Genomic DNA, 24,326 nt, shown 5'->3' with positions numbered 1-24,326 from the left:
CGATGGCTCACATCTGTAATCCCAGCACTTTGGGAGGCCGAGGTGGGCAGATCACTTGAGGTCAGGAGTTCAAGACCAGCCTGGCCAACGTAGTGAAACCCCGTCTCTACCAAAAAATACAAAAATTAGCCAGGCGTGGTGGCGCGTGCCTGTAGTCCCAACCGCTTGGGAGGCTGAGGTGGGAGAATTGCTTGAACCCGGGAGACAGGCTGCAGTGAGCTGAGATTGTGCCACTGCCCCCCAGCCTGAGCAACAGAGTAAGACCCTGTCTCAAAATAAGATAAAATGAAACGCTGTGGTTCCTTGGTGCGTGGAAGTGGAGCCAAAAATACTACTTTCATGCATGATACCTTTCCTCTTTCTAAAGTGTCAGCAATTTAATGTAATACTACCTCTTAATTTTTGTTTTCCCTGTGAAGAAGGAAATAACTATTCGTGTGAGTTATTTCTTGTCAAATGACTTGTTGCCTGCCTAGTTTTATGTTTAACATAACTTGGAAACATTCACCTTGTTCAAGCAGTTTCTTAGTGTACATTTGCATTGGACTTCTGTGGTGTGTAGTGCATGTTTCGTACATACCATTCCTGAGGAACTCTTTGTCTCCGCACAGCTTTGCCTCAGCTCAGTCTGTTTCCTTGAGAAAGTGGAGGTGTGCTACTTGGTTTCTAACAATCTCCATACAGAGGCCTTAAGGACATTTTAGTATAAGAAACTTAACGTTTCTTTCTGGCCCACACCTAATATAGTTTCTCTTGTTAATACTACCTCACTGCCGCCACCAGCCATCAGCAGTGATGAGCAGCCTTACTAAGCATTTTATATTCATTGTGTTGAATACTCAGAAGAACACTTCACCCCTTAAAACTCAGCGTGGCTTAGTTAACGTTGCTAATGGTACCAACCACAAAGCTAGTGTTTGAATGCACTTATCAGCCTGTATCTCATGTGGATCTTTTCCCCATCTTGTCTTTTTTACACTTTGTCCCAGTAGGCAGATATGTGTTAGTATCTTCTAACAAAATCAGTGACCTGTTTAGTAATTTTTCCTATTATTTTTTTAAAAATCACTTATTGAGTGGCATGGTTTTTCATTACTGATTGTTTAAAGTTCAGACTAAAAACAAACCTTTTTGAGTTCTATTTCCCCCCGTTTTTATTGTTTGGGACAGGGTCTTGCTCTGCTGCCCAGACTGGAATGCAGTGGTGCTATCATAGCTCACTGTAACCTCAAACTCCTGGGCTCAAAGGATCTTTCCACCCCAGCTTCCCAAGTAGCTGGTACTATAAGCACACACCACCACACCCGGCTAATTAAAATAAATTTTTTTTTGTAGAAACTAAGTCTTGCTGCGTTGGTCAGGCTGGTCTTGAACTGCAGTTGCTTTGGCCTCTCAAAGCACTAGGATTACAGGTGTGAGCTACTGTTCCTGGGTCCTTTTTTTCTTTATTTTATTTTATTTATTTTTTTGAGATGGAGTTTCACTCTGTGGCCCACGTTGGAATGCAGTGGCGTGATCTCAGCTCACTCCAACTTCTGCCTCCCGGTTCAAGTGATTCTCCTGCCTCAGCCTCCCGAGTAGCTGGGATTACAGGCACGTGCCACCATGCCCAGCTAATTTTTTATTTTTAGTAGAGATGGGGTTTTACCATGTTGGCCAGGCTGGCCCCCCCCCCCCCCCTTTTTTTTTTTTTTTTTTTTTTTCATTTTTAAAATGTTGTCTTTTAAAATGCAGTAGTTTTTTATTTTGATGAGGTCCAATTTATCTTGGTTTTGGAATAATATCGAAGAAATCTTTGCCTAACTCAAACTCTTGGGGGAATATTTTCTCATGTTTTGCTCGAAAAAAATTTATTGTTTTAAATATAAGCCTGTGATCCATTCTGAGTTAATTTTGGGTGTCAGGTCAGGGTTCATCTTTTTGCACATGCGTTTCTAGTTGTCCTAGAACCATTTTCCTTTATAATTTTGGTGTACAGGTCTTGCACTGCTTCTGTTAAATTTATTCCTAATTGCATATGTTTTTGATGCTATTACAAATAGAATTGTGTTCTGGTTTTATCTTTTGATAGACTATTGCTTGCTTATAGAAATACAATTGGTTTTTGTATATTGATCTTGTATACTGTGGCCTCGCTGTAGTTGTTTATTAGTAGTTCTAATGGTTTTTGGGTGGATTCTGTAGGATTTTCTACATATAAGATCATATCATCTAAGAATAAAAGCCATTTTCCAATCTGACTTTTCTTTTTCTTGTCTGATTGCACTGTGTAGAACCTCCAGTACAGGTTGAGAATCCCAAATCAAAAATCTGAAATGCTGCAAAACCCAAAACTTTTTTGAGCATCAACAAAGTCTTTGTTGAAAGTTAACAAAGCTCAGAGGAAATGCTCATTGGAGCATTTAGAATTTTTGATTTTCATATTAGGATGCTCAGCTGGTAAATATAATGCAAGTATTCCAAAATCTGAAAGACTTTGAAATCTGAAACACTTCTGGTCCCAAGTACTTTGGATAAAGGGCACTCAACCTGGACAGTGTTAGATGGAAGAAATAAGAGCACACATCCTTCCCTTGTCCCTGATCTTGGCGGGGGGTGGGGGTAAACCATTTGTCTTTTACCATTAAGCATAACCACAGTTGGTTTTTAGTAGATGCCCTTTATTAGGTTGAGAAAATTTCCTTCTAGCCTAAGTTTATTGAGAGTTTTTGTTGCAAATGGGTTTTAGTTTTTGTCAACTGTTTTTTATGCTTTTTTTTTGTTTGTTTTTTTGAGATGGAGTCTTGGTCTGTTGCCTAGGCTATAGTGCAATGGTGCAATCTCAGCTCACTGCAACCTCTGCCCCCTGGGTTCACGCCATTCTCCTGCCTCAGCCTCCCGAGTAGCTGGGACTGTAGGCACCCGCCACCATGCCCAGCTAATTTTTTGTATTTTTAGTAGAGATGGGGTTTCACAGGGTTAGCCAGGATGGTCTCGATCTGCTGACCTCATGATCTGCCTGCCCTGGCCTCCCAAAGTGCTGGGATTACAGGTGTGAGCCATCTCGCCCAGCCATTTTTTCTGCATTAATTGACGATCATGTGGCTTTTATCCTGTATTCTGTGAATGTGGTGTGTTACATTAATTGATTTTCAGATATTAATCCAATCCTGCATTCCAGATATACATCTTAACTGACGATCATGTGGCTTTTATCCTGTAGTCTGTGAATGTGGTATGTTACATTAATTGATTTTCAGATATTAATCCAACTCTGCATTCCAGATATACATCTTACTTTGGTCATGTTCGATTTGGTATGTTCGTATTTTTGTTGAGGATTTTTGAATCTGTGTTAATGAAGGTTGTGTGTTTTTCTTTCTCATGAGGTGTGTGTTGTGGCTTGGTGTCAGGGTGATATTGACCTCATAGCATGGACTTCGAAGTGTACCGTCCCTCTCTATTTTCTGGAAGAGTTTGTGGAGTATTAGCATTATTTCTTTAAACATTTGATAAACTAGACCAGGTAAGCCAGTCTTAGCCTGGGCATTTATTTGTAGTAAGATTTTTACTTACCCCACTTCTTTACATCTTATAGGTCTTATAGGTTCAGATTTTTATTTCTTCTTGAGTCAGTTTTGATAATTTGTGATCTTCTAGGAATTTGTCCATTTCATCTAAAATGCCAAATTTGTTAGCATAAAATGGACTATTTTAATAAGTGAAATCTCTCTCTCAATCTTCCTCTCCCATCTTCCCCATACATGCATATATACCCATGAATGTGTACATATAAAATATGTTGTGACCCTGAACAAGGCAGATGTTGCAGGTATTTATTTTGTTTGACTTATGTGTTACATGTCTCAATTTAACAGTATTATTAATCATAGTTAATAAATATGAATTTTCTTAACAACTAGATCTGTAACTGTCATTTGTGGTTTATATGTGGGTTACATAGAAAACCTTAAACTCTGACCTATAACTGAACATCCATCCCATCTCTAGTAAATTCTACTTCCCATCTCAAAGAGAAAAAAAGTAAGAGATGTGGATATGAGTGTCCCCAAAGACTGACTGTAATGGTTTCATGCCCTGCCTACCCATAGATCTCTTTATCCTACTCCCCGCTTTCTCTCCCCTCACTTCTTAGAATGCTTCTCCATGCTTATAGTTTTTTGCACAATCCCCAGGCTGTATCATTTAAAAACTCTTAAATATCAATGGGTAGCAGGTATAGTTTTTTGTTGACGACACCCAGGCTTTTCATTTGCCCTGGAAGAAAAGTGTTGTGGTTGTTCATTACTTCAGAAATGGAATATATGATAGTAAAAATGAGCTCAAAAGTTCAAAAGCTGTCCAGGGCAAAAGAATGAAAGCATTTATGACTAAATTTCAATTTAGTTCTAAACTTAGTTCTAAACTAAAAAGCAGTTAGTTTTATTATCATGATAGAAGTATTATTCTTTCTGTCCTTTATCTTCAGGGTTTTATGTGCCTTTTAGTTTTTTAGGAAAAGCACAGCTCAAACACAAAATACCTTTCTCTGTCCTTGCTTGAACTGAAGGAGAAGTTTCTAAGTTACTGGTCAGTAAGCAGTAGTTATGTATGTGTTTAGGTATTTCCCCATTCTGAATTGAAATGAATATTTTGTGATTTCTCACTTGGTTCTCTGAAGGAGACTTATCAGCTGTAAAACCAACCATGTGACAATTAACCTATTTTGGACTTCTTATTAATCATGCACCAAGATGATCAGTTTCCAGGGTTATTTAATTTAGAGCTACCTTGGTGTTGTGTTAGAGAATGAATTGGAGAGAACTTATTTTTAGAACATTTTGATAAACATTGTTGCTTCTGGTTGTATTAAACACAGAACTAGATATTGGGGACCATGGGAATTTTTCTTTAAAAGTAGGAAGGCAGGGCTTTGCCCATTAGGCATCTGTTAGATCTATGAGTACAAAAAAAAAGTAAATGAGAACATTCCACGTAGCAAGGGCATAACATACTACATGACCACTGGCAGAAATCCCTTATATACAATTATGCAAAATAGCTGAAGCACTTATTAATTTAAATAAAACATTTAAGCCCTTACTGTCTATGGAAAGTTGTCATAGGACACACTCCTATGAAATCCACCACTGTCCCTTTGAAGCCTTATGAGAAATGTTTCTTTTAAAACAGTTGCGAATGTAAACACTTCCAGAGTGTTGCACGCAAACCCCCAGAGCTGTAGTGGTTTGGGCGCAAGTACATGTTGGTATTCAGACTGTTGTGAATCAGAAAGCACATTTGTGCATTCGCCATCTAAATGAGATTCAGTCAGCAAATACTTACTGATGGTCAAATATTTACTATTTGTCACGCGTTTTTTTCAAAAACAAGATAATTACAATTCAGAGCAAAAATTTAAGCATTAGCTTAATGTTGAAAGAAGTACTACTTGGCTCAAACAAAATACGTCTGTGAACTGTCAGTTTGCCATTGGCATTTATAATTTAGTACCTGGGAAAATTTCTCTTCAGAGATGTCTATATTTCTTAGTAATAAAAGCTGTGTGTATGTGTGTGTGCATGAATGTCCTTGTGGTATATACTTGTCTGACATCTAAGGAGATGAGGCAAAAACCAAAACTTCATGGTAAATGTATTAACCATTTTTGTAGGCATATTAACTGTTATTCAGTCCAGTCCTGTGTGTGGATTAGTCATTATGTTTTTGCCCGTAATAACAGAACATCCAACAAAGAGTGGCTTAAACAATAAGTGCATTTATTGGTTTTTATAACTGGAAGTATAGTGGTAGGGCAGTGTTCAAGGTTGGTTTGTCTCATCATTAAACATCGTCACCAAGGACCTGGCTCCTTTATAATTTACCTTCCATTTTGGTCAGTGACCAGTTTCTTAAAATCCCTTTAAATTGTTTTCAAAACATTGTGTGTTCGCCTCATACCTTCTTCTTTGGCATGTTTGTTGCTATTGCCACACTTTCCCCATACCTGCCAGCCTACCTTCCATACCTTCCCCATACCTTACCACCTCTTTGCCCATTTCTCCCCAGCCTCAGACAGGTAAGACAGAATTGTTTCTGAAATGGAATAAAGAACAGTCTTGGCCGGGCGCTGTGGCTCATGCCTGTAATCCCAGCACTTTGGGAGGCTGAGATGGGCAGATCACATGAGGTCAGGAGTTTGAGAGCAGTCTGGCCAACATGGTGAAACCCCATCTCTACTAAAAGTACAAAAATTAGCCGGGCGTGGTGGCACACGCCTGTAGTCCCAGCTACTTGAAAGGCTGAGGTGGGAGAATTGCTTCAACCCGGGATGTGGAGATTGCAGTGAGCTGAGATTGCACCAGTGCACTCCAGCCTGGGCGATAGAGCAAGATTCCGTCTCAAAAAAAAAAAAAAAAACACAGTCTTACGACTGCTGTTTTCTTTTCATATTAATCTCCTTTCTTCCTTAAAAAAAGAAATCACTTTTCATTTGAATTCAGAAATACTGTGGAATTTGGCAAGAATGTTCTGTAGAACAAGGAAATTATGAAACTGAGTCAGAAAATGAATTTCAGACCCCGAAAGGGCCTTGACCCTGGAGTCAAGAGCCCTGTTCTGAATTCTGGCCATGACAATTTTGGGTTTTGTATCTTTGGATGAACATTTCATCTCTCTGGGCTTAATTTTCTGTTACATAAATGGGAGTTGCAAACTCCTTTTCCAAAATGTCAGTGAGAATTCCATAGAAAGTGTATATGACAGACTTCTAACATAGAATTGGGCTTAGGACAAATACACAGTAAATATTTTACAAATTTCTGCATTGGGTAATTTTCTTTTGGTTTCATCCCTTTGATTGAGACCCAGACTTTTGAAGCTGGGCCCCGGAATTCTGTGAAGTCCAGCCTGGGTATCTTTTTGTGGCTACCATTAAACCCCAAACCAGACATTTATTAAGACTTGGAAGAGTTGAGAAGTAGTTAATGTTGGATGACTTTTCTCGTGGATTTTTAATTGTTATTCATCTAAACTTTTTGTGGTTTATGTAATATTTCTTACCTACTTTGACCTTTTTGTTTAAAAGGAGGTGGGGGAAACAACCCCAGAAAGGCTTGGCATCTTTTTTCTATTGCATCAAAATTAAAAATTAAGAACTGTTTTTTTTTTTTTTTAAGACGGAGTCTCGCTCTGTCACCCAGGCTGGAGTGCAGTGGCGCGATCTCGGCTCACTGCAAGCTCTGCCTTCCAGGTTCGCCATTCTCCTGCCTCAGCCTCCCAAGTAGCTGGGACTACAGCCACCTGCCACCAGGCCTGGCTAATATTTCTTTTCTTTTTTTTTTTTTTTTTTTTTTGTATTTTTTTAGTAGAGGCGGGGTTTCACCATGTTAGCCAGGACGGTCTTGATCTCCCGAACTTGTGATCCACCTGCCTCGGCCTCCCAAAGTGCTGGGATTACAGGTGTGAGCCACCGTTATTTGTTATTTTAAAATACTCGTAATTTATTATGCTGCTATACTGTTTTTTTGTTTTGTTTCAGTGTTTTTTTTTTTGGAGACAAGGTCTTGCTCTGTTGCCCAGACTGGAGTGGAGTGGTGCAATCATGGCTCACTGCAGCCTCGACCTACTGGGCTCAGGTGATCTTCCTGTCTCAACATCCCAAGTAGTTAGAACTACAGGTGTGTATCACCACACCCAGCTAATTTTTTATTTTAATTTTTTTAGAGATGGTCTCGAACTCTCAGGCTCAAGCCATCCTCCTGCTTCGACTTCCCAAAGTGTTGGGTTTACAGACATCAGCCACCACGCCTGGTCTGCTATATGTTTTATATGCCTTTTGGTCATATGTTTATTTTATCTGTATAGAGATTCACAATTATTCCCTTGTCATCCGTCAAAACAGCATTATCAGTGTCATGAAGGTTGTTGAAACTACAGTCATTTCAGGCTATGTCACAATAGAAATTGTTAAGAGCTGTCCATTTGTAATGAAAACTCGAAAATTTTTCGTTTTTAAGGCATCTCCTGTCTTGTACTCATTATGTCTCATCCATGGCCTGGAATGTCTTAGTGATTTTCACACTTCTATTTAGTGGCAAAATCATTCCTTTAAAGAAAGCTTTTTCATGGGGTCCCCTGTATAAAATGGACCAATCTGGATGCCTGATTTTTTAGAGTGGGTTCCAGATGGAAATGGGGCTTATTCAAGAATGAAAGGAATCTCCACAGATCTCAGAATGGAAAACCACTCAAGTCTGAGTGTGTTTTGCGTTTTCTGAGTTTTTATTGCTGGTGCTCAGGTGCAAGGTTCACCTGGTAGGCACATTTCTTCCTCATTTCATTTACTAGGGGCCATGCTAACTGTTGCTCCAGTCTTAATAGCAGTCTACCATCAACAGTAAAAGCATTCCCGTCTCAATCTTTGTGCAAAAGTTTCCTTCCAGGTTGTTGAGTTGACCTATGAAAGTCATGATGCTAATAGAATTGTCTTAACACAAAAACAGCATTGAAGAAATCAGAAATGGTGCAGGCTTTCGGGTGTGGGAATGCTTTTTCCTCTCTTGAATGAAGTTTCTTAAGAATGGTCTTAAGTTATCCTGTTCTGTAACCAACAGGAGGACTCACGAACGGCAGTGGAAGATACATCTCTGCTGCTCCAGGCGCTGAAGCCAAGTACCGCAGTGCAAGCAGCGCCTCCAGCCTCTTCAGCCCGAGCAGCACTCTTTTCTCTTCCTCTCGTTTGCGATATGGAATGTCTGATGTCATGCCTTCTGGCAGGAGCAGGCTTTTGGAAGATTTTCGAAACAACCGGTATCCCAATTTACAACTGCGGGAGATTGCTGGACATATAATGGAATTTTCCCAAGACCAGCATGGGTCCAGGTGCGTACTTGGCTTTGGCACTTTAAGGTACCCGCAACTTTAATGCCTTAACTGTCTTGGCTCAGATGGGTATCTACTGAAATAAATTGCCATATAGTAATTTTTTAAAAGCTTGCCTCTTAGTTTGCATCACATTATTTCGTAGGGATTTAAGAAACAAACATGAACACAAAGGCATACGTACACTTTGGCTGCTTTAAGCATTATGAAGACTTTTGCTCTCAAAGAGTTGCTATTCAAATACAAGTTTGATCTAGGCTGCTTAGGAGTAAGACAGCTCTACCAGTTTTCTTTGTTGTTCCGCTCTGTGGAAGTGACAGTCTATGTAGAGATGAGAGAAGAAACTATCATAGAAGACAGAATTTGGTTTGGGTTACCCCTTCCTGTTGGGCTGCTGCAGTGGGCTTCACAGAAGGCGAATCTGGTCCTGGGGACAGAGCATAATTATGGTGACAACACCCATCCTTCTTTCCCATTTCTGTTTCTGTTTCTTTCTCTGATGCTGTGTCCAGTGAAACAGTTTCTACAGAAGCTACCTCCTCCTTAAGTTCTGCCAGCTTGCTACTGGGCCAAAATTTCTCATATCTGAATTCTATAGGCTAGATTCAGAGGCAACATGATTTTCCTGATACTGGTCATTTAGACCAAAAAAAGGCAGACTGTTACTACTTCAGAAGATAATGAATACTGTTTTGTTTGTTTTTTTGTTTTGTTTTGTTTTGTTTTTTGAGACGGAATCTCGCTCTGTCGCCCAGGCTGGAGTGCAGTGGCGCAATCTCGGCTCACTGCAAGCTCCGCCTCCCGGGTTCATGCCATTCTCCTGCCTCAGCCTCCTGAGCAGCTGATGAATACTGTTTTATATGAAAATAAGTTAAAGAATATAGTGAGGACTGTAAGCTTTGAGTTCATTGATGTGAGGCTGGTTTCTAAAGGAAAAAAGTCAAGTAGGGTACATGTTGTGTTATGTCTCCCTCCACCCCTCCTCTCTTCTGCACCCCTGCCCCCCCGCCGCTTTCATCTTCCCTCCCACCTTGCACATAAATAAGATTCAGTATGCATGCCCTACTGGAATGAAATGTACCAACATTTATATGTAATTTTCAAAGCTCAGTTAAGTTAGGACCTTCTTCCTCTATTTAAAAATTCTTCAAGGGAGTTCAAGTGATTCTTTCAAATAAAGTTTGGTTTATTGTGTGCATGAGTGTACACATGCTCACTTACACGCATTTCAGAACGGATGCAGTCTATAAACCGAGGTACACTGACGTATCTCCAGGTCTTCCTTCAGTGCTGTGATTGCCCTTTTTACTTTGTACTTCAGATTCATTCAGCTGAAACTGGAGCGTGCCACACCAGCTGAGCGCCAGCTCGTCTTCAATGAAATCCTCCAGGCTGCCTACCAACTCATGGTGGATGTGTTTGGAAATTACGTCATTCAGAAGTTCTTTGAAGTGAGCCTTTGTTCTTTCTATCCTTTGACTTAAGAGAACCTGCAGAGCATTTTGATTTTCATTAGCCTTTGTAAGCATAGCAGTCCCATTCCAGTCCTCAGAATGAAGGGTGTGTATTCTTTTTGAAGAGCTTTTTAGTGTTTTTCCAATTCATTAGCAGCAGTCTATCTATTCTGTATGGTTTAAATACCCAAGCAGATAATGCCAGTCTGTTTTGGAAATGTGTTTTGAAAACTGGTGTCCCCATTTAGGACCCAGCACATTATTTCAGATTGTTACAATAGTTTCACAAAACATGTCACTTAAAGAGGAAATAATCCCTGTAAAGTAGTTTTAGCAGGATCACAATAAAATATTGCCAAAAACAAATTTTTCTAAGGTTCTTAGAGAATTGTCTTTGGACACCAACTCCAGTGTGTGTCATTATCAGCTAGGGGCACAAGAATTGTTAAATGCTGCTGCTTGGCTGATCGTTTGGCCTGGATTTCTTATTTTACTTCTGTTAATTTGAATAATGTTCACTTGTTTTATGATTGTCTCTGGAAAGAATGAGATTGTTAGGTTAATGTCTTTTTCCTCTAGTAAAGTAAAATTTCAGAGAGGCAGGGATTTTTTTGCTTACCATTGTAGTCCTTATTAACTGGTATTGGTAACCCTAAGTTATAGTTGCAGAATGGCACAAAACTTCGAGAGGAGGAGGAGTCTGGTATGGGGAGGAAAATGCGGGAATTCTGCACATTACCTCCCACAAAACAAATTTGTAAATGTCTTAACATCTCATCCTGTTTGATTTGTATGAAGATGAAAAAATGACCTACTCAAGTTTTACCTTCCCAAGTTTTTTCATGAAGACTTATGTTTTTTCACCCTGAATTCTTCAGCTTTTGACTGAGAAACCAATCTAAACATGACTTTTGTATTTTTGATTTTAGAATGACTTTGCACTGCCATTTTGTCACATATATAAAAATACTGAGCTCTGTAGTTCTGGAGGCTGATTCACCTTCGGGTGGCACAATGTACAATGGATTATAGCCATATGATTGGGACCAAGCTTGAGAACTTCTCTGGATCTTAGTTTCCCTTGGGAGAATGAGGAGGTTGGGTGGGCTAAGAATTCATAAAGTCTCCTCCAATCTCACTATTATGTGATTCAAATGAAAATAAAAAGCCAAGGATGGAAAATCATTCTAAGTAGAATTTTAACATCGTGTAGCCTTACTTCTTGATTCTACTAATTTTTCCCCTCCCAACTCTGTTACCTTGTGTAAATAGGAGAAAAAAAAATCAATTCTCTTAATGATGTAGAATACTACTACAAAACAGTGTGTCCATGTGTGCTTTGGCAGTAAGAGTGTATGGATTTTTTTTTTTTTGACACACAGTCTCGCTCCATTGGGCAGGCTGGAGTGTAGTGGCGCTATCTCAGCTCACTGTAACCTCTGCCTCCTGGGTTCAAGCGATTCTCCTGCCTCAGCCTCTGGAGTAGCTGGGGTTACAGGAGTGTGCCACCACGCCTGGCCAATTTTTGTGTTTTTAGAGCGGGATTTTGCCGTGTTGGCGAGGCTGGTCTCAAACTCCTGACTTCAGGTGATCCGCCCTCCTCGGCCTCCCAAAGTGCTGGGTTTACAGGTGTGAGCCACTGCACCTGGCCGGATTCATTTAATAGTATGAATTAATGACAGCTTTGAGGAATTATGTGTTTGCTTAGCAGATATTAATAGTGAAACTACTATTGTCGGGTATCCAAGAAACTTCTTAACATTAAAAAGGGTTACTCATAATTATAGACCGAGAACTACTGGCTTGAAGAAACAATGGCTCTTTAAATAAAAGGTTTAGTTAATCACGGGTGTCAAGGCTAAAAGAGGTTATGCCAGTGGTTGATGCGGAATAATGAATGCGTTGCTTTCTCTGGTCTATTTCCTTCTACTTAAGTAATGGTGCTCCCCCACACATTGTATCTAGTTCGGCAGTCTTGAACAGAAGCTGGCTTTGGCAGAACGGATTCGAGGCCACGTCCTGTCATTGGCACTACAGATGTATGGCTGCCGTGTTATCCAGAAAGCTCTTGAGTTTATTCCTTCAGACCAGCAGGTAATTGTAAGTTTCCCCTTTAACTTTTCTCTTGGTGTTTGATGTTTCTCCATGGTACATGTAGTGAACCCTGTAATTCTGTCAATTTTCAGTTTTCTCTTATGGTTTCGCATTGTTGCTTATGGCTGCCTTTTTGTGCATGGCAAGCATGAACTGTGCAAATAATTTAAGCTTATTGTAGATCAAGTATCTTGTATTTATAACCTGTGGTATCCAATACTCTTCCATTGGCTAGAACTTAGCCTTTAGTAGATTCAATTTTATAGGTGTTTTTTTCCCCATGAATTAAAGCAGGTAAAATACTAATAAGCCATCATTTTCTCTAACAAGTCAAACTTTCATCCAACCCACCTTCCATATTTTTTTTACTCCTCCCTCCTGTTCTTTCATCCCACCAACATCTACTGAACAAGGGCCTGCCCAGCATGGTGCATAGCCTGGTACATTGACCTGAAGCCCACTCTGCGCCAGACTTCATCAGCACAGAGATGACTAACACCTGATCCCTGCCCACAGAGTGCAGTCTGGTGGGGAACAGCCATGGTGGTGAGCAGTGGTGAGGACATGAGAAGGACCCCTCACCTTTCCCAGAGTCCCTGAGGGCCAGCTTTGCAGGAGAAGGCAAGGCTAAAGAAGAGTTAGACAGGGAAGAAGCAACAGAAATGAGAATACTTAGGTGCTGTGAGTGGGGAACTGAAAGAGAAGTCACCTGAACAGGCCCACAGCTTCTCGACAAGTCACGACGTGGGTCCAGTGAGCACTGCAGACACCACAGGGCCCAGGAGGCAAAACAGACCCACAGGCAGGGTGTGCTACAGTTGTGTTTGTGCTAGGCAGTGCCTCCAGCCTCCGGTGCTTCTCATCTGAGCCTGCAGCTTTTGGGCTCTGAACTCACTGAGCTCTTCTCAGTTGAGGGGTTGGTTGGCCGTTGTCTGGCAATGATGACCCACTTGCCCTCACTGAGAACAAAGTTCGGTAATGAGAATCTTTGTTAATGGACTCAAGTTCTGAGCCAGACAAGACACCCACCACCCCTGAGTCAAGCTAAACCAATCCAAACCACTGCACTGGTGTTGGCAATGGCAGTTAAAGGCTGAAGAAGTCCAGAGTTTTTAAAGTGATAAGTTTCATAGGTATGTGCCACGATGCTGGTGAAGGGAGAGAGGAATGTTGGAGATCGAGCGGGTCTGGAGTTCATTTATTCAGTGCTTAGTACTAGAGATGTAGCATTAATAAGAAAGTATAAGTAACTAGAAGCAAGTGTGAAGCTATTTTAAATTTTCTTTTAATGTTCAGATCATTGCCAATTTTAATTTTTCTTGGATTTTCATAGATAGTTGAATTTTTCTTCTTTAATTTTCTTATTTGTCTTTCTTTTTTTTTTCTTTCTTTTTGGAGACAAGGTCTCACTCTTTCACCCAGGCTGGAGTGCAGTGGTACAATTGTGCCTTGCTGCACCTCAACCTCCTGAGCACAAGTGGTCCTCCCATCTTAGCCTCCTGAGTAGCTGGAACTACAGGCATACGCCACTTCCCCTGGTTAATGTGTGTATTTTTGGTAGAGATGGGGTTTCACCATGTTGCCCAGGCTAGTCTTGAACCCCTGGGTTCAATTGATTTGGCCTCCCAAAGTACTGGGAATACAGGTGTGAGATACCATTCCCAGCTATCATTGTATTCTTGCACATATTTTTTCTGGTCATGTTTCTCTGTTCTGGGCCTGACTTATGCTTCCTGCAGTGGATTATTTTACTCTTTTCTAGATGCAAGTTTGCCACTTTAGGTAAAATTAACTCATCTTTGTTGGAGTTTTTATTTCTTCTGGATCACAAAAATATCCAGGGAAGCCATCTCACCTTCATTTTGTTTATAAGTATTCCTTGACTTTATTTTTGTATAAGCTTCATTGTCATAATTATTCCCACAATTCCCATCATTCCCATAATTGTATTTTCAATGTAAATTGTTCTCTTCTGAGCCCAGCACAGTGGCTCATGCCTGTAATCCCAGCACTTTGGGAGGCCAAGGTGGGTAGATTGCTAGGGCCCAGGAGTTTGAGACCAGCCTGGGCAGCATGGTGAAACCCCGTTTCTATAAAAAGTTAGCTGGGCATGGTGGTGCACTCCTATACTCTGAGCTGCATGGGGTGCTAAGGCAGGAGGATCGCTTGAGCCCGGGAGGTTGAGGCTGCAGTGAGCAGCCTGGGTGACAGATCCTAACAGACCCTGTTTCAAAAAAAAAAAAATTCCCTTCTGACACTTGTTTAATCACTATGTCTCTTGCCTTTTGCTTCTTTAGCCCCTGCCATTGCAATCTTTAATTTCTTTAATTAGATGATATCTTAGTTGCTTTGAGGTACTCAACATCTTGGGCGTTTAAGACATTGCATTCATTAACATCACTATTTTGATGTGACTTGCAGTCTTCTAACATAAATCCACTGGCAGCACAGTTTAGCCAATGTACAGAGATTGGAGACAGCAGGGAAACTGGGCAGGAGGCACCAGGTATAGCCATGGTGCAGGCATTTAATCTCAAGATACCTAAGACCTGGGGCAATGAGTTTGGGGGAAGAGCTCTAGTCGAAATCCCAGTGTCTCTCTTTCTGTATCTCCTGTCAGCATCACCCATGTCCTCCTCACAGGCTCAGTTTCTGGCCATTTCATCTACTTCCTTCGTTTGCACACTTTTCATTAATTGAGAACCGTCCCTGCTGACCCTGCAGTCACTTTGGCCTAGTAGTAGGATCATAGGTGTTGGAGTCACAGCTGAGGGTGGAATTCTCGTTCTGTCACTTTCTATCCATAGTTTGAAATACGTGACTTACGCCTCCTCTGTCTCAGTTTCTTTTATGTACCAGCAGAGGTGGGGTGTTCAGGGTAATGTATTGTTGACAGTTTGGTTTAGACCATATAGTTCAGCCAGATTGCTTGGGTTTGAATCTTGGGAATCTAGGTCTATAGTTTTGTAAGTCTTTTAATTTGCCTCTTCCTTGGTTTCTCCACCTATGGTGGTGTCCACTCTGTAAGATTGTTAGGAAAATTTAATTAAAACATGTTACACACTTAGAGGTATGCCTAACCAGGGGTAAACTCTAGCTTAATTAGTATCATTACTAGTAATACTTTACAGAGTTATTATAATAAAAACACGATGAATTGTATGTGAAATTCTTTAGTTTGGTTTAGTTTTGTTTTATTTTTAGAGACAGGGTGTTGCTCTGTCACCCAGGCTTCTGGTGGCGTTATCATAGCTCACTGCAGCCTCAAACTCCTGGGCTCAGGTGATCCTCCCACCTCAGCCTCCAGAGTAGCTGGGACTACGGCTGTGTGCCATGTAGAAATTCTTTAATACAGTGTACAAATAGCTCCTGACTTATGATTTTTCGAAACTGTACTTTGAATCTTTTTTATTGTTTTTATTTTATATATATATATGTATATAAGTATATATAATTTTTTTTTTTTTTTTTGGAGACAGAGTCTTGCTCTGTCGCTCAGGCTAGAGTGCAGTGGCACAGTCTTGCCTCACTGCAACCTCCGCCCTCCGGTTCAAGAAATTCTCCTGCCTCAACCTCCCGAGTAGCTGAGATTACAGGCGTGCACCACCATGCCTGGCTAATTTTTGTATTTTACCATCTTGGCCAGGCTGGTCTCAAACTCCTGACCTTGTGATCTGCCCACCTAGGCCTCCCAAATTGCTGGGATTACAGGCATGAGCCACTGTATCTGGCCTATAATTTTTTTTTTTTAATTACAGACTCCGTGATAGATAATTTTATCCAACTCTAGGGTACTGTAAGTGCTCTGAGCACTTCTGAGGGCCCAGGATTAGCTATGATGTTCTGTAAATTAGGGATATTTAAATGCGTTTTTTAGTTAATGATATTTTCAACTTATAACAGGTTTATTGGAATGTAGTTAAGGAGTATCTCTTCCTGATATAGGCTCCTTTGTATTTGAAGAGGTCTACCCTTTATTTTTTTTTAAGCTGTTAAGAGTTGGCCAGGTGCGGTGGCTCATGCCTGTAATTCCAGCACTTTGGGAGGCCGAAGAGGGCAGATCTCCTGAGGTCAGGAGTTCGAGACAGGCTGGCCAACATGGCAAGACCCCGTCTCTAGTAAAAATACAAAAATTAGCCAGGTGTGGTGGTACACACCTGTAATCCCAGCTACTCGGGAGGCTGAGACAGGAGAATTGCTTGAACCTGGAGGCGGAGGTTGCAGTGAGCCGAGATCATGCATGCCACTGCACTCCAGGCTGGGTGACAGAGCAAGACTCCATCTCAAAAAAAAACACACACACAAAAGCACTCTTAAGAGGCTTTTCTTTGTTTTTTGTTTTTACAGGTGTGGATCTTTTTGGTTACTGGTTATTATTACAGTAAATTTATTGTTGGAAATTTTACGTAAATTAGCGAATGTCTGAAGAGACTCAGGTCCTCATTTGTTTCCTTGTTGTCATTGTTCCACAGTTGCTGTTCCACTTTTATCATCACAGATTTTCTGTTCAGTAGTGCTTTCGTGTTTGGTGAAAAGAATATTCTTTGTCCACATGTTTGCTTGCTGTGATTCTGGTGGTGCTTTCTTTGTCTCCAATAGAATGAGATGGTTCGGGAACTAGATGGCCATGTCTTGAAGTGTGTGAAAGATCAGAATGGCAATCACGTGGTTCAGAAATGCATTGAATGTGTACAGCCCCAGTCTTTGCAATTTATCATCGATGCGTTTAAGGGACAGGTAAGTGACCCAGGAGAGAAATAATGGAAACAAATTTATTTCCTTTGTGAGCAGAAAACAGAGTAGGATTTGTGGCATGTTCTCAATATGCTTAATGTACTTTATTTTTTTTTGAGACTGGATCCGCCTCTGTTGCCCAGGCTGGAGTGCAGTGGCACCATCACGGCTCACTGCAGCCTTGAACTGCCAGGTTCAAGCAATCCTCCCCACTCAGCCTCCCAAGTAGCTGGAATTATAAGCACATACCACCACACCTGGCTCATTTTTACATTTTTTGTAGAGGCAGCGGCCTCACCATGTTGCCCAGGCTGGTCTTGAATTCCTGCACTCAAGCAATCCACCTGCTTCAGCCTCCTGATGTTGCTGGGATTACAGGCATGAGCCACTGTGCCTGATCTTAATGTACTTTAGACTTCAGTAAAAAGCAGTCCTGTATAGTACTGTCAAGTACCTGTGTTGCTAAGTGTCTGGGTCTCTGGGCCTTCTTTCCGTCATTAATGCAGATGTCTGCTCACATTGGGATGAAACACCATCATAAGAGTTTTTAAGATGAAATCTCATATTTGAAGAATAAATTATTTCCCTTGGTTAAGTACTATTTATTCTGATATTTCAGTGCTTTCGTTTGAAATTTGGTTTAAAATTCAGGTAATTTACGGAACTAATGTTGTAGGTCATGTGTGAATATATCTTTAAAATAACAAGGTTCTTTTCGCTTAAATTTTTTTGGAGGGGATGCAGTCCAGGTTGGTTTGAATTGTATTAAATGGCCACATAACCAGAGATAACTTCTAGTTTCTCCTGTTTTCCTGTATATCAAAAATCTCTTCTTAGCTTCAGCTTCCAAGTAAGATGGTTACTTTTATATATAAATACCTTTGTCCAGAATTGCCTCTGAATTGGCTATAGTTTTTTGTTTGTTTTTTTTTCCAGAACACAAAGTCCTTACAGTCTTCTAAGGTGGGTGGGACAGGACAGTAAAACTCAGCTCCCCTTTGGGTGTGTGAAATTGGTCTTTCTTTAGGGAAGGGGGAAAAATGAGAAAAAGCCCATAGATTTTCAGGTATAATTTATGTACTGCTGAGTACAGAGTGATATGTGACGTGTAATAATCTTGAGGTTTTGCTGTTTGCTCAGTGACCACAATGGTTGATTACTGACAGCAACCCACATGGTTACTGGGAGCTTCTGAGTTGATGAAAAAAGGGTAGATCTGTTTACCTTAACATTAAGATGTTACATTTCTGGAAGTATACAACAAAAAAGGTAAAACGGTTAAGCCACCAGGAGAGAATATTTTCAAGATGCGTCGGTCAAAGAATTGATAACTAGAATGTATAAAGAACCTCTCTGTAATGAAAGAAAACAATACAACATGATGTAAAAATGAGCCCAGAGCACAAGCTGACATTTCATAGAAGAAACACAAATTGCCAGTAGACATGAAAAAATACTCAGTTCCATTAGGAACAAGGAAAATGGAAAATTAAGCCACAAATGATAGACTGTTATTTACCCATCAGTTGCTATGTGCTGACAGGAATGAGGTACACGGCTGGTGGGAATAGACATTGGCACAACCATTTTGGAAAGTAATTTAGTATTGTCTTTCAAATTTCAACCCTCATAATTTCTGTGATCCTGTTGAAATATCTATACATGTATACCACGAGACCTGTTTAGACATGTTTAAACACCATTATTCTTTCAAAAGACTTAAGCAACCCAGATGACCATGAGCAGGGGATTGCATTTTTAAAAAATGTCATATTCATGGCCGGGCATGGTGGCTCACGCCTGTAATCCCAGCATTTTGGGAGGCTGAGACGGGTGGATCACCTGAGGTCAGGAGTTCGAGACCAGCCTGGCCAACATGGTGAAACCCCGTCTCTACTAGAAATACAAAAAATTAGCCAGGTGCCTGTAATCCAGCTACTCGGGAGGCTGAGGCAGGAGAATTGCTTGAACCCAGGAGGCGGAGGTTGCAGTGAGCCGAGATGGTGCCATTGCACTCCAGCCTGGGCAACAAGAGTGAAACTCTGTCTAATAAAAAAAAAATTTCTTTGTATATACCATGCAGAATAAACTACAGAAACTCACAGTATTGTACATGAACATGGGAATCATAATGTTGAGTGAAGTAAATCAAGTTGCTCCAGACTACAAGTGTAGCATTTTTATAAAGCTGAATTCAAGCAGCAGCATACAGTATACTGTTTATCTTTACAGTTGTAAACATAAAGCTACGTGTATAAAGTCACACATAAGGCTAGGTGCAGTGGCTTGCACCTGTAATCTAAGCACTTTGGGAGGCCAAGGTGGGAGGATTGCTTAAGGCTAGGAGTGCAGGAGCAGCCTGGGCAACATAGCGAATCTCTGTCGCTACACTCAATTTTTTTTTTTAAAGTAGCCAGCTGTGGTGGCAAGCGCCTGTAGTCCCAGCAACTTGGGAAGCTGAGGCAGGAGGATGACCTGAGTGCAAGAGCTCAAGGCTGCAGTGAGCTGTGATCGCCATTGTGCTCCATCCTGGGTGATAGAGTGAGACCTTGTTTCCAAAACAAAACAAAATCATACAGAAAGCACTGGGTGTGATGACTTACGCTTGGCAAGCATCCAGCAAGTGTTAGCTGCTATTATTGCTCTTCTTATTGTTCTTGATTATAGTTGTGAGGTGTACGCCATTAAGCTAGGAAGGGCAGAATCTCAAGGGGGGTGTGCTTTTCTGTTGCTCCAAACCCAGCAAAAGAATCTTTTCTTATTGCTGAAAAACATCACAGTTAAATCAGAACATTGCATTCCGGTTGTTCTGGCGGTGTGAAAGCATTCAGGATTTGGTTCCAGTCCTTCCCTTTTCTGTCGTTAGCTCTGTCTTTTGGAGAGGTTGTCAGTTGACACACATGACTCTTAACTAAGTGTGTTTTTCATGACTTTGACTAGTTATCTGTTTCTTGGCGGCTTAGAAAAGTCCTTTTCAGCTCTGAATTACGCACATCTATGAATTCCTAAAATAGATAAGCGATGAGTTTATTGACACACACACACCTTATTATATGTAGAGAGAACTGAAATGCCATTAAGTTTGTGAAGATTAGTGGGATAATACGTATATATATATATATATATATATAAACAATACTGAAGCACTGAAGGTGGTGACTGTCATTTTTGCTTCTCATTTCTGTTTGTCTGCCCTAGGTATTTGCCCTGTCCACACATCCTTATGGCTGCCGCGTGATTCAGAGAATCCTGGAGCACTGTCTCCCTGACCAGACACTCCCTATTTTAGAGGAGCTTCACCAGCACACAGAGCAGCTTGTACAGGTAGTGGAGTTGCCAGTAGAGGAACTGCGAACACCTGTGGGCTCATGCAGGGCCAGCGTTTGTGTGTTCTGTCAGTGTAGGTTCCAGAAGAGGTTAATGTGTTTTAAATACCCTTAAATCTTGTGGTTGTATTTGTATTCAGAGCAGCTTGGTTTGTGTTTTATGAATATGGGTAGTGAATTGAGCCCTAGCCCTGGAGTCAGGAGATCTGACTTCCAGAACTCTGTCATGTACTTGTGGTGTCACCTTAGGTAGACATTTAATCCCTTGGGTCTCTGTTTCATAATTGTTAAATGAAATAAGTTGATATGTTGTTGATTTCTTGTTTTTAGCTTTGATACATTCTCTGCTTATACCACTGATTAAATAATTAGGTATGCCCTTGTTTTTTGTTGGACATAAATATTTCCAGTTTTTCTCTGTTACAGATAGGTGCAGTGAACCATTTGTATATGTGTTTGAGAAAAATGAATATTTATTGCCATAACACTCCCTCCCCTTTTAAAAATGAATATGTGTATTCTATTTTCTAGTAATAATATGTTCCTGTTTTGTAATAATAGAGAAAAATGTTACTACCTGTTTTAAAAATTGTTGTGTGTTCATTAGTATTCATATAAACCATTATGGTGCTAAAAGAAAGATAGGTCTTAATTAGATATAAGGACTTAGGTAACCCACAGAACTGGCTTTCGCATACATTTTATTTCTCTTACTGTTTCTCAAACAGGATCAATATGGAAATTATGTAATCCAACATGTATTGGAGCACGGTCGTCCTGAGGATAAAAGCAAAATTGTAGCAGAAATCCGAGGCAATGTACTTGTATTGAGTCAGCACAAATTTGCAAGGTATGTGCTTTGAGTTACAACGACTGTTTCCCAGAAGAGAGGATTAGTAGTACTGAACTATAATTCTCTCATTTTTTAATGTTGTTGTTGTTGTTGTTTTTTCAAAGTATATATAGCTTAAAAAGTCAAATAGTTTTATTACAAAGTATAAACTCTGAGAGGTCCCTTAGTGGGCTTCTTACTCTGATAGAGTCAGCCACTTTGAAATCTGGGGAATATGTTACTAAAGAATGTGAGTGTTACACTTTGATGAACTGAATACTTTATTAACTTGTTTGTTTGGAATTGCGAAGTGTTGTTTATTCAGTTTCCGTTTTCGGCACCTGAAAGAAAGGCAGTTTACCATATGTGTATCTATGTATAGGCCTTAGTATTCTTAGGATCTCTTTCCCAGTCTTCATATTGTGCAAGCTCAAGAAGGAAATGCAGTAGTTACTCCCAGGTTGTGAAAGGTGTCTTAGGTCACTTATAAGTAGCAGAGGTTGGAGAAGGAATCAATGGCCCTTCCATGTGGATAGTCGTATGGTCTTCTGAGAAGATCCGGTGTATGTCCTACCGCCCACGTAACATAGTATTTTTTATTTTTGGAATATATTCTTTCCTGGTTTTTAGAATAAATTGCAAGGCAGGACAGGACTCATACAACCTTGATGTTTTTAATTTATGTTATTTTTTGAGACAGGGTCACGCTCTGTCGCCCAGGCTTGAGTGCAGCGGCACAGTCTCAGCTCACTGCAAGCTCCACTTCCCAGGCTCAAGCAATCCTCCTACCTCAGGCTCTGGAGTAGCTGGGACTGCGGGCACATGCCACCACGCCCAGCTACTTTTTGTATTTTTGTAGAGACAGGGTTTCACCATGTTGGCCAGGGGCTGGTCTTGAACTCCTGGACTTAATCCTCCCCCAAAGTGCTGGGATTACAGGCACGAGCCACCAGTACCTGGCCTCATTCATTTTAAATTTGTGAAATTTTATAACATGTCACAGCATGGAAAAATAGAGAAAAGAAATGAAAGTACCTGTAGATCCAGTGTCTCCATAGCCTAGCCCTATCAGGGTTATCTCTTACGACTTTATATTGTTTTGTTTTGGGGGGTTCCTTTTGACTGGTTGCCAGGACTGAGGAATGGGGGTCAGAATCTCTTGGGTTCTCTTCTTTGGGTCAGTATCCTGTTTACATTTTTGTTCACAGTATTTAATTTCTCACCCTTGGATATAGCCTAAGCATTAATTAATATTACAACAAATTCAAAAACAATTTAAAAGAAAAGTTTTTGTTTTTTTAAGGGACAGAGTCTGTTGCCTTGGCTGGAGTGCAGTGGTGCAATCCTAGCTCACTGCAGCCTAGGATTCCTGGGCTCAAGCAGTCCTCCCACCTCAGCCTCCTAAGTAGCTGGGGCTGTAGGTGCACACCACCATGTCCAGCTACAACAATTAATAACTGAGTAGCTACTGTGGGCCCAGTCCTCTCACCGATAACATGTATAAACTGTGGACAAAAATACAAGAACTACCTGAAGACACTAGAGAGTAACCAAAGGGCAGGTGGAGACCAGAGAGGTCATTTGGAAGAAGAGAATTGCACTGGGGAAATTTTCTTATTTCTGATGGCCGTTAGCCTGTGGTCACTTCCCAGGCTTTTCCACACTGGGCAGCCAAAGCTGGAATAGGCAGTCCTCAGGGCAACCACAACAAAGAGAAATCCTGGAAAGGGAGAGAGCCAGCAGGGGTTCCGGGGAGGCCCAGTCTTAACCTTCCCCCAAGTCCGGCTGACCCCTGAACCACATTTCCAACTAAGGCTAAAAGAATTGAACTGGGATTTCAGCTGCTGCTTACTGTATGGGAGAAGTCTGTAGTTTGACTATAGCCAAGTTAACTGCACTAAAATAGGAGTGGAGGGCACTTCTCTTTGGTGAAACAGAACAGAAGTCTGAGTTTCTGTAGCTTGTTTATTCAGTGTTTATCTGGATAATAGGAAAATGTGACCTATACTCAAGAAAAAAGAAATAAGAATCAATGAATAGTCTAAAATGACCCAGTTATTGGAATTAGTAAAGAAGAATTATACAGCAGCTGTTTAAATATACTCAGGATGTAAAGGAAAATATGCTTTAGTGAATGAAAAGATAGGAGATTTTAGTAGAAAATTATGTATGTATGTGTGTGTGTGTCTGTCTGTCTGTCTATATATCTATCTATCTATGAGACGGAGTCTCGCTGTCACCCAGACTGGAGTGCAGTGGCACGATCTCGGCTCACTGCAAGCTCCACCTCCTGGGTTCATGCCATTCTCCTGCCTCAGCTTCCCGAATAGCTGGGACTACAGGCACCCGCCACCACGCCCGGCTAATTTTTTTGTATTTTTAGTAGAGACGGGGTTTCACCATGTTAGCCAGGATGGTCTCGATCTCCTGACCTCGTGATCCGCCCGCCTCGGCCTCCCAAAGTGCTGGGATTACAGGCGTCAGGCACCGTGCCCGGCCGAGAATCTTACTTTAAAAAGAAAAAATAGGGGCTGGGGACAGTAGCTCATACCTGTAATGAGCTACTTGGGAGGCCAAGGCAGGCAAATCACTTGAGGCCAGGAGTTCCAGACCAGCTTGGCCAACATGCAGAAACCCATCTCTACTGAAAATACAAAAATCAGCTGGGCGCGGTGGCGCGTGCCTATGGTCCCAGCTACTTGGGAGGCTGAGTCAGGAGAATGGCTTGAACCTAGGAGGTGGAGCTTGCAGTGAGCCGAGATCGTGCCACTGCACTCCAGCCTGGGTGACAGAGCGAGACTCTGTCTCAAACAAAAATTTTTTCAAATGGTGGAAAAATTTACTTTGTACTCTGGGTCACCATCGAAAATGTCTGAAAGTAGGAACAGTGGCTCATGCCTGTAACCCCAGCATGTTGGAAGGCCAAGGCAGAAGGATTGTTTGAGACCAAGAGTTCATGACTAGCCTGGGCAACACAGCAAGATCCTGTCTCTACAAAAATAAAAATAGGGCTGGGTGCAGTGG

At 41.1% G+C, this 24,326-nt stretch overlaps 1 protein-coding gene and 1 non-coding gene across 15 annotated transcripts in view; both read left to right on the top strand.

Annotated features, from left to right (window-relative positions):
- Positions 1–24,326, top strand: part of PUM1 (pumilio RNA binding family member 1) — a 130,406-nt gene that overhangs the window by 99,603 nt on the left and 6,477 nt on the right. For 10 of the 14 annotated variants that reach the window (XM_030823268.1, XM_030823267.1, XM_030823265.1 and 7 more), the window contains 6 exons: positions 8,595–8,862; positions 10,184–10,313; positions 12,282–12,416; positions 17,010–17,147; positions 20,343–20,468; positions 21,199–21,320. In XM_030823268.1, coding sequence (XP_030679128.1) covers positions 8,595–8,862; positions 10,184–10,313; positions 12,282–12,416; positions 17,010–17,147; positions 20,343–20,468; positions 21,199–21,320 — 919 coding nt within the window. The remainder of the gene's footprint in view (positions 1–8,594; positions 8,863–10,183; positions 10,314–12,281; positions 12,417–17,009; positions 17,148–20,342; positions 20,469–21,198; positions 21,321–24,326) is intronic. The other 4 variants (XM_030823266.1, XM_030823263.1, XM_030823258.1 and 1 more) reach the window with 1 other exon arrangement.
- On the top strand, positions 13,342–13,427 carry LOC115837767. The gene has a single exon (XR_004032819.1). It is a non-coding gene; the product is annotated as a small nucleolar RNA SNORD103/SNORD85 (small nucleolar RNA).

The sequence above is a fragment of the Nomascus leucogenys genome, chromosome 12 (assembly GCF_006542625.1).
Source record: "Nomascus leucogenys isolate Asia chromosome 12, Asia_NLE_v1, whole genome shotgun sequence".
Classification (NCBI taxonomy): domain Eukaryota; kingdom Metazoa; phylum Chordata; class Mammalia; order Primates; family Hylobatidae; genus Nomascus; species Nomascus leucogenys.
The sequence above is the reverse complement of the archived record's forward strand: the minus strand, read 5'-3'. Positions and strand labels throughout refer to the sequence as shown.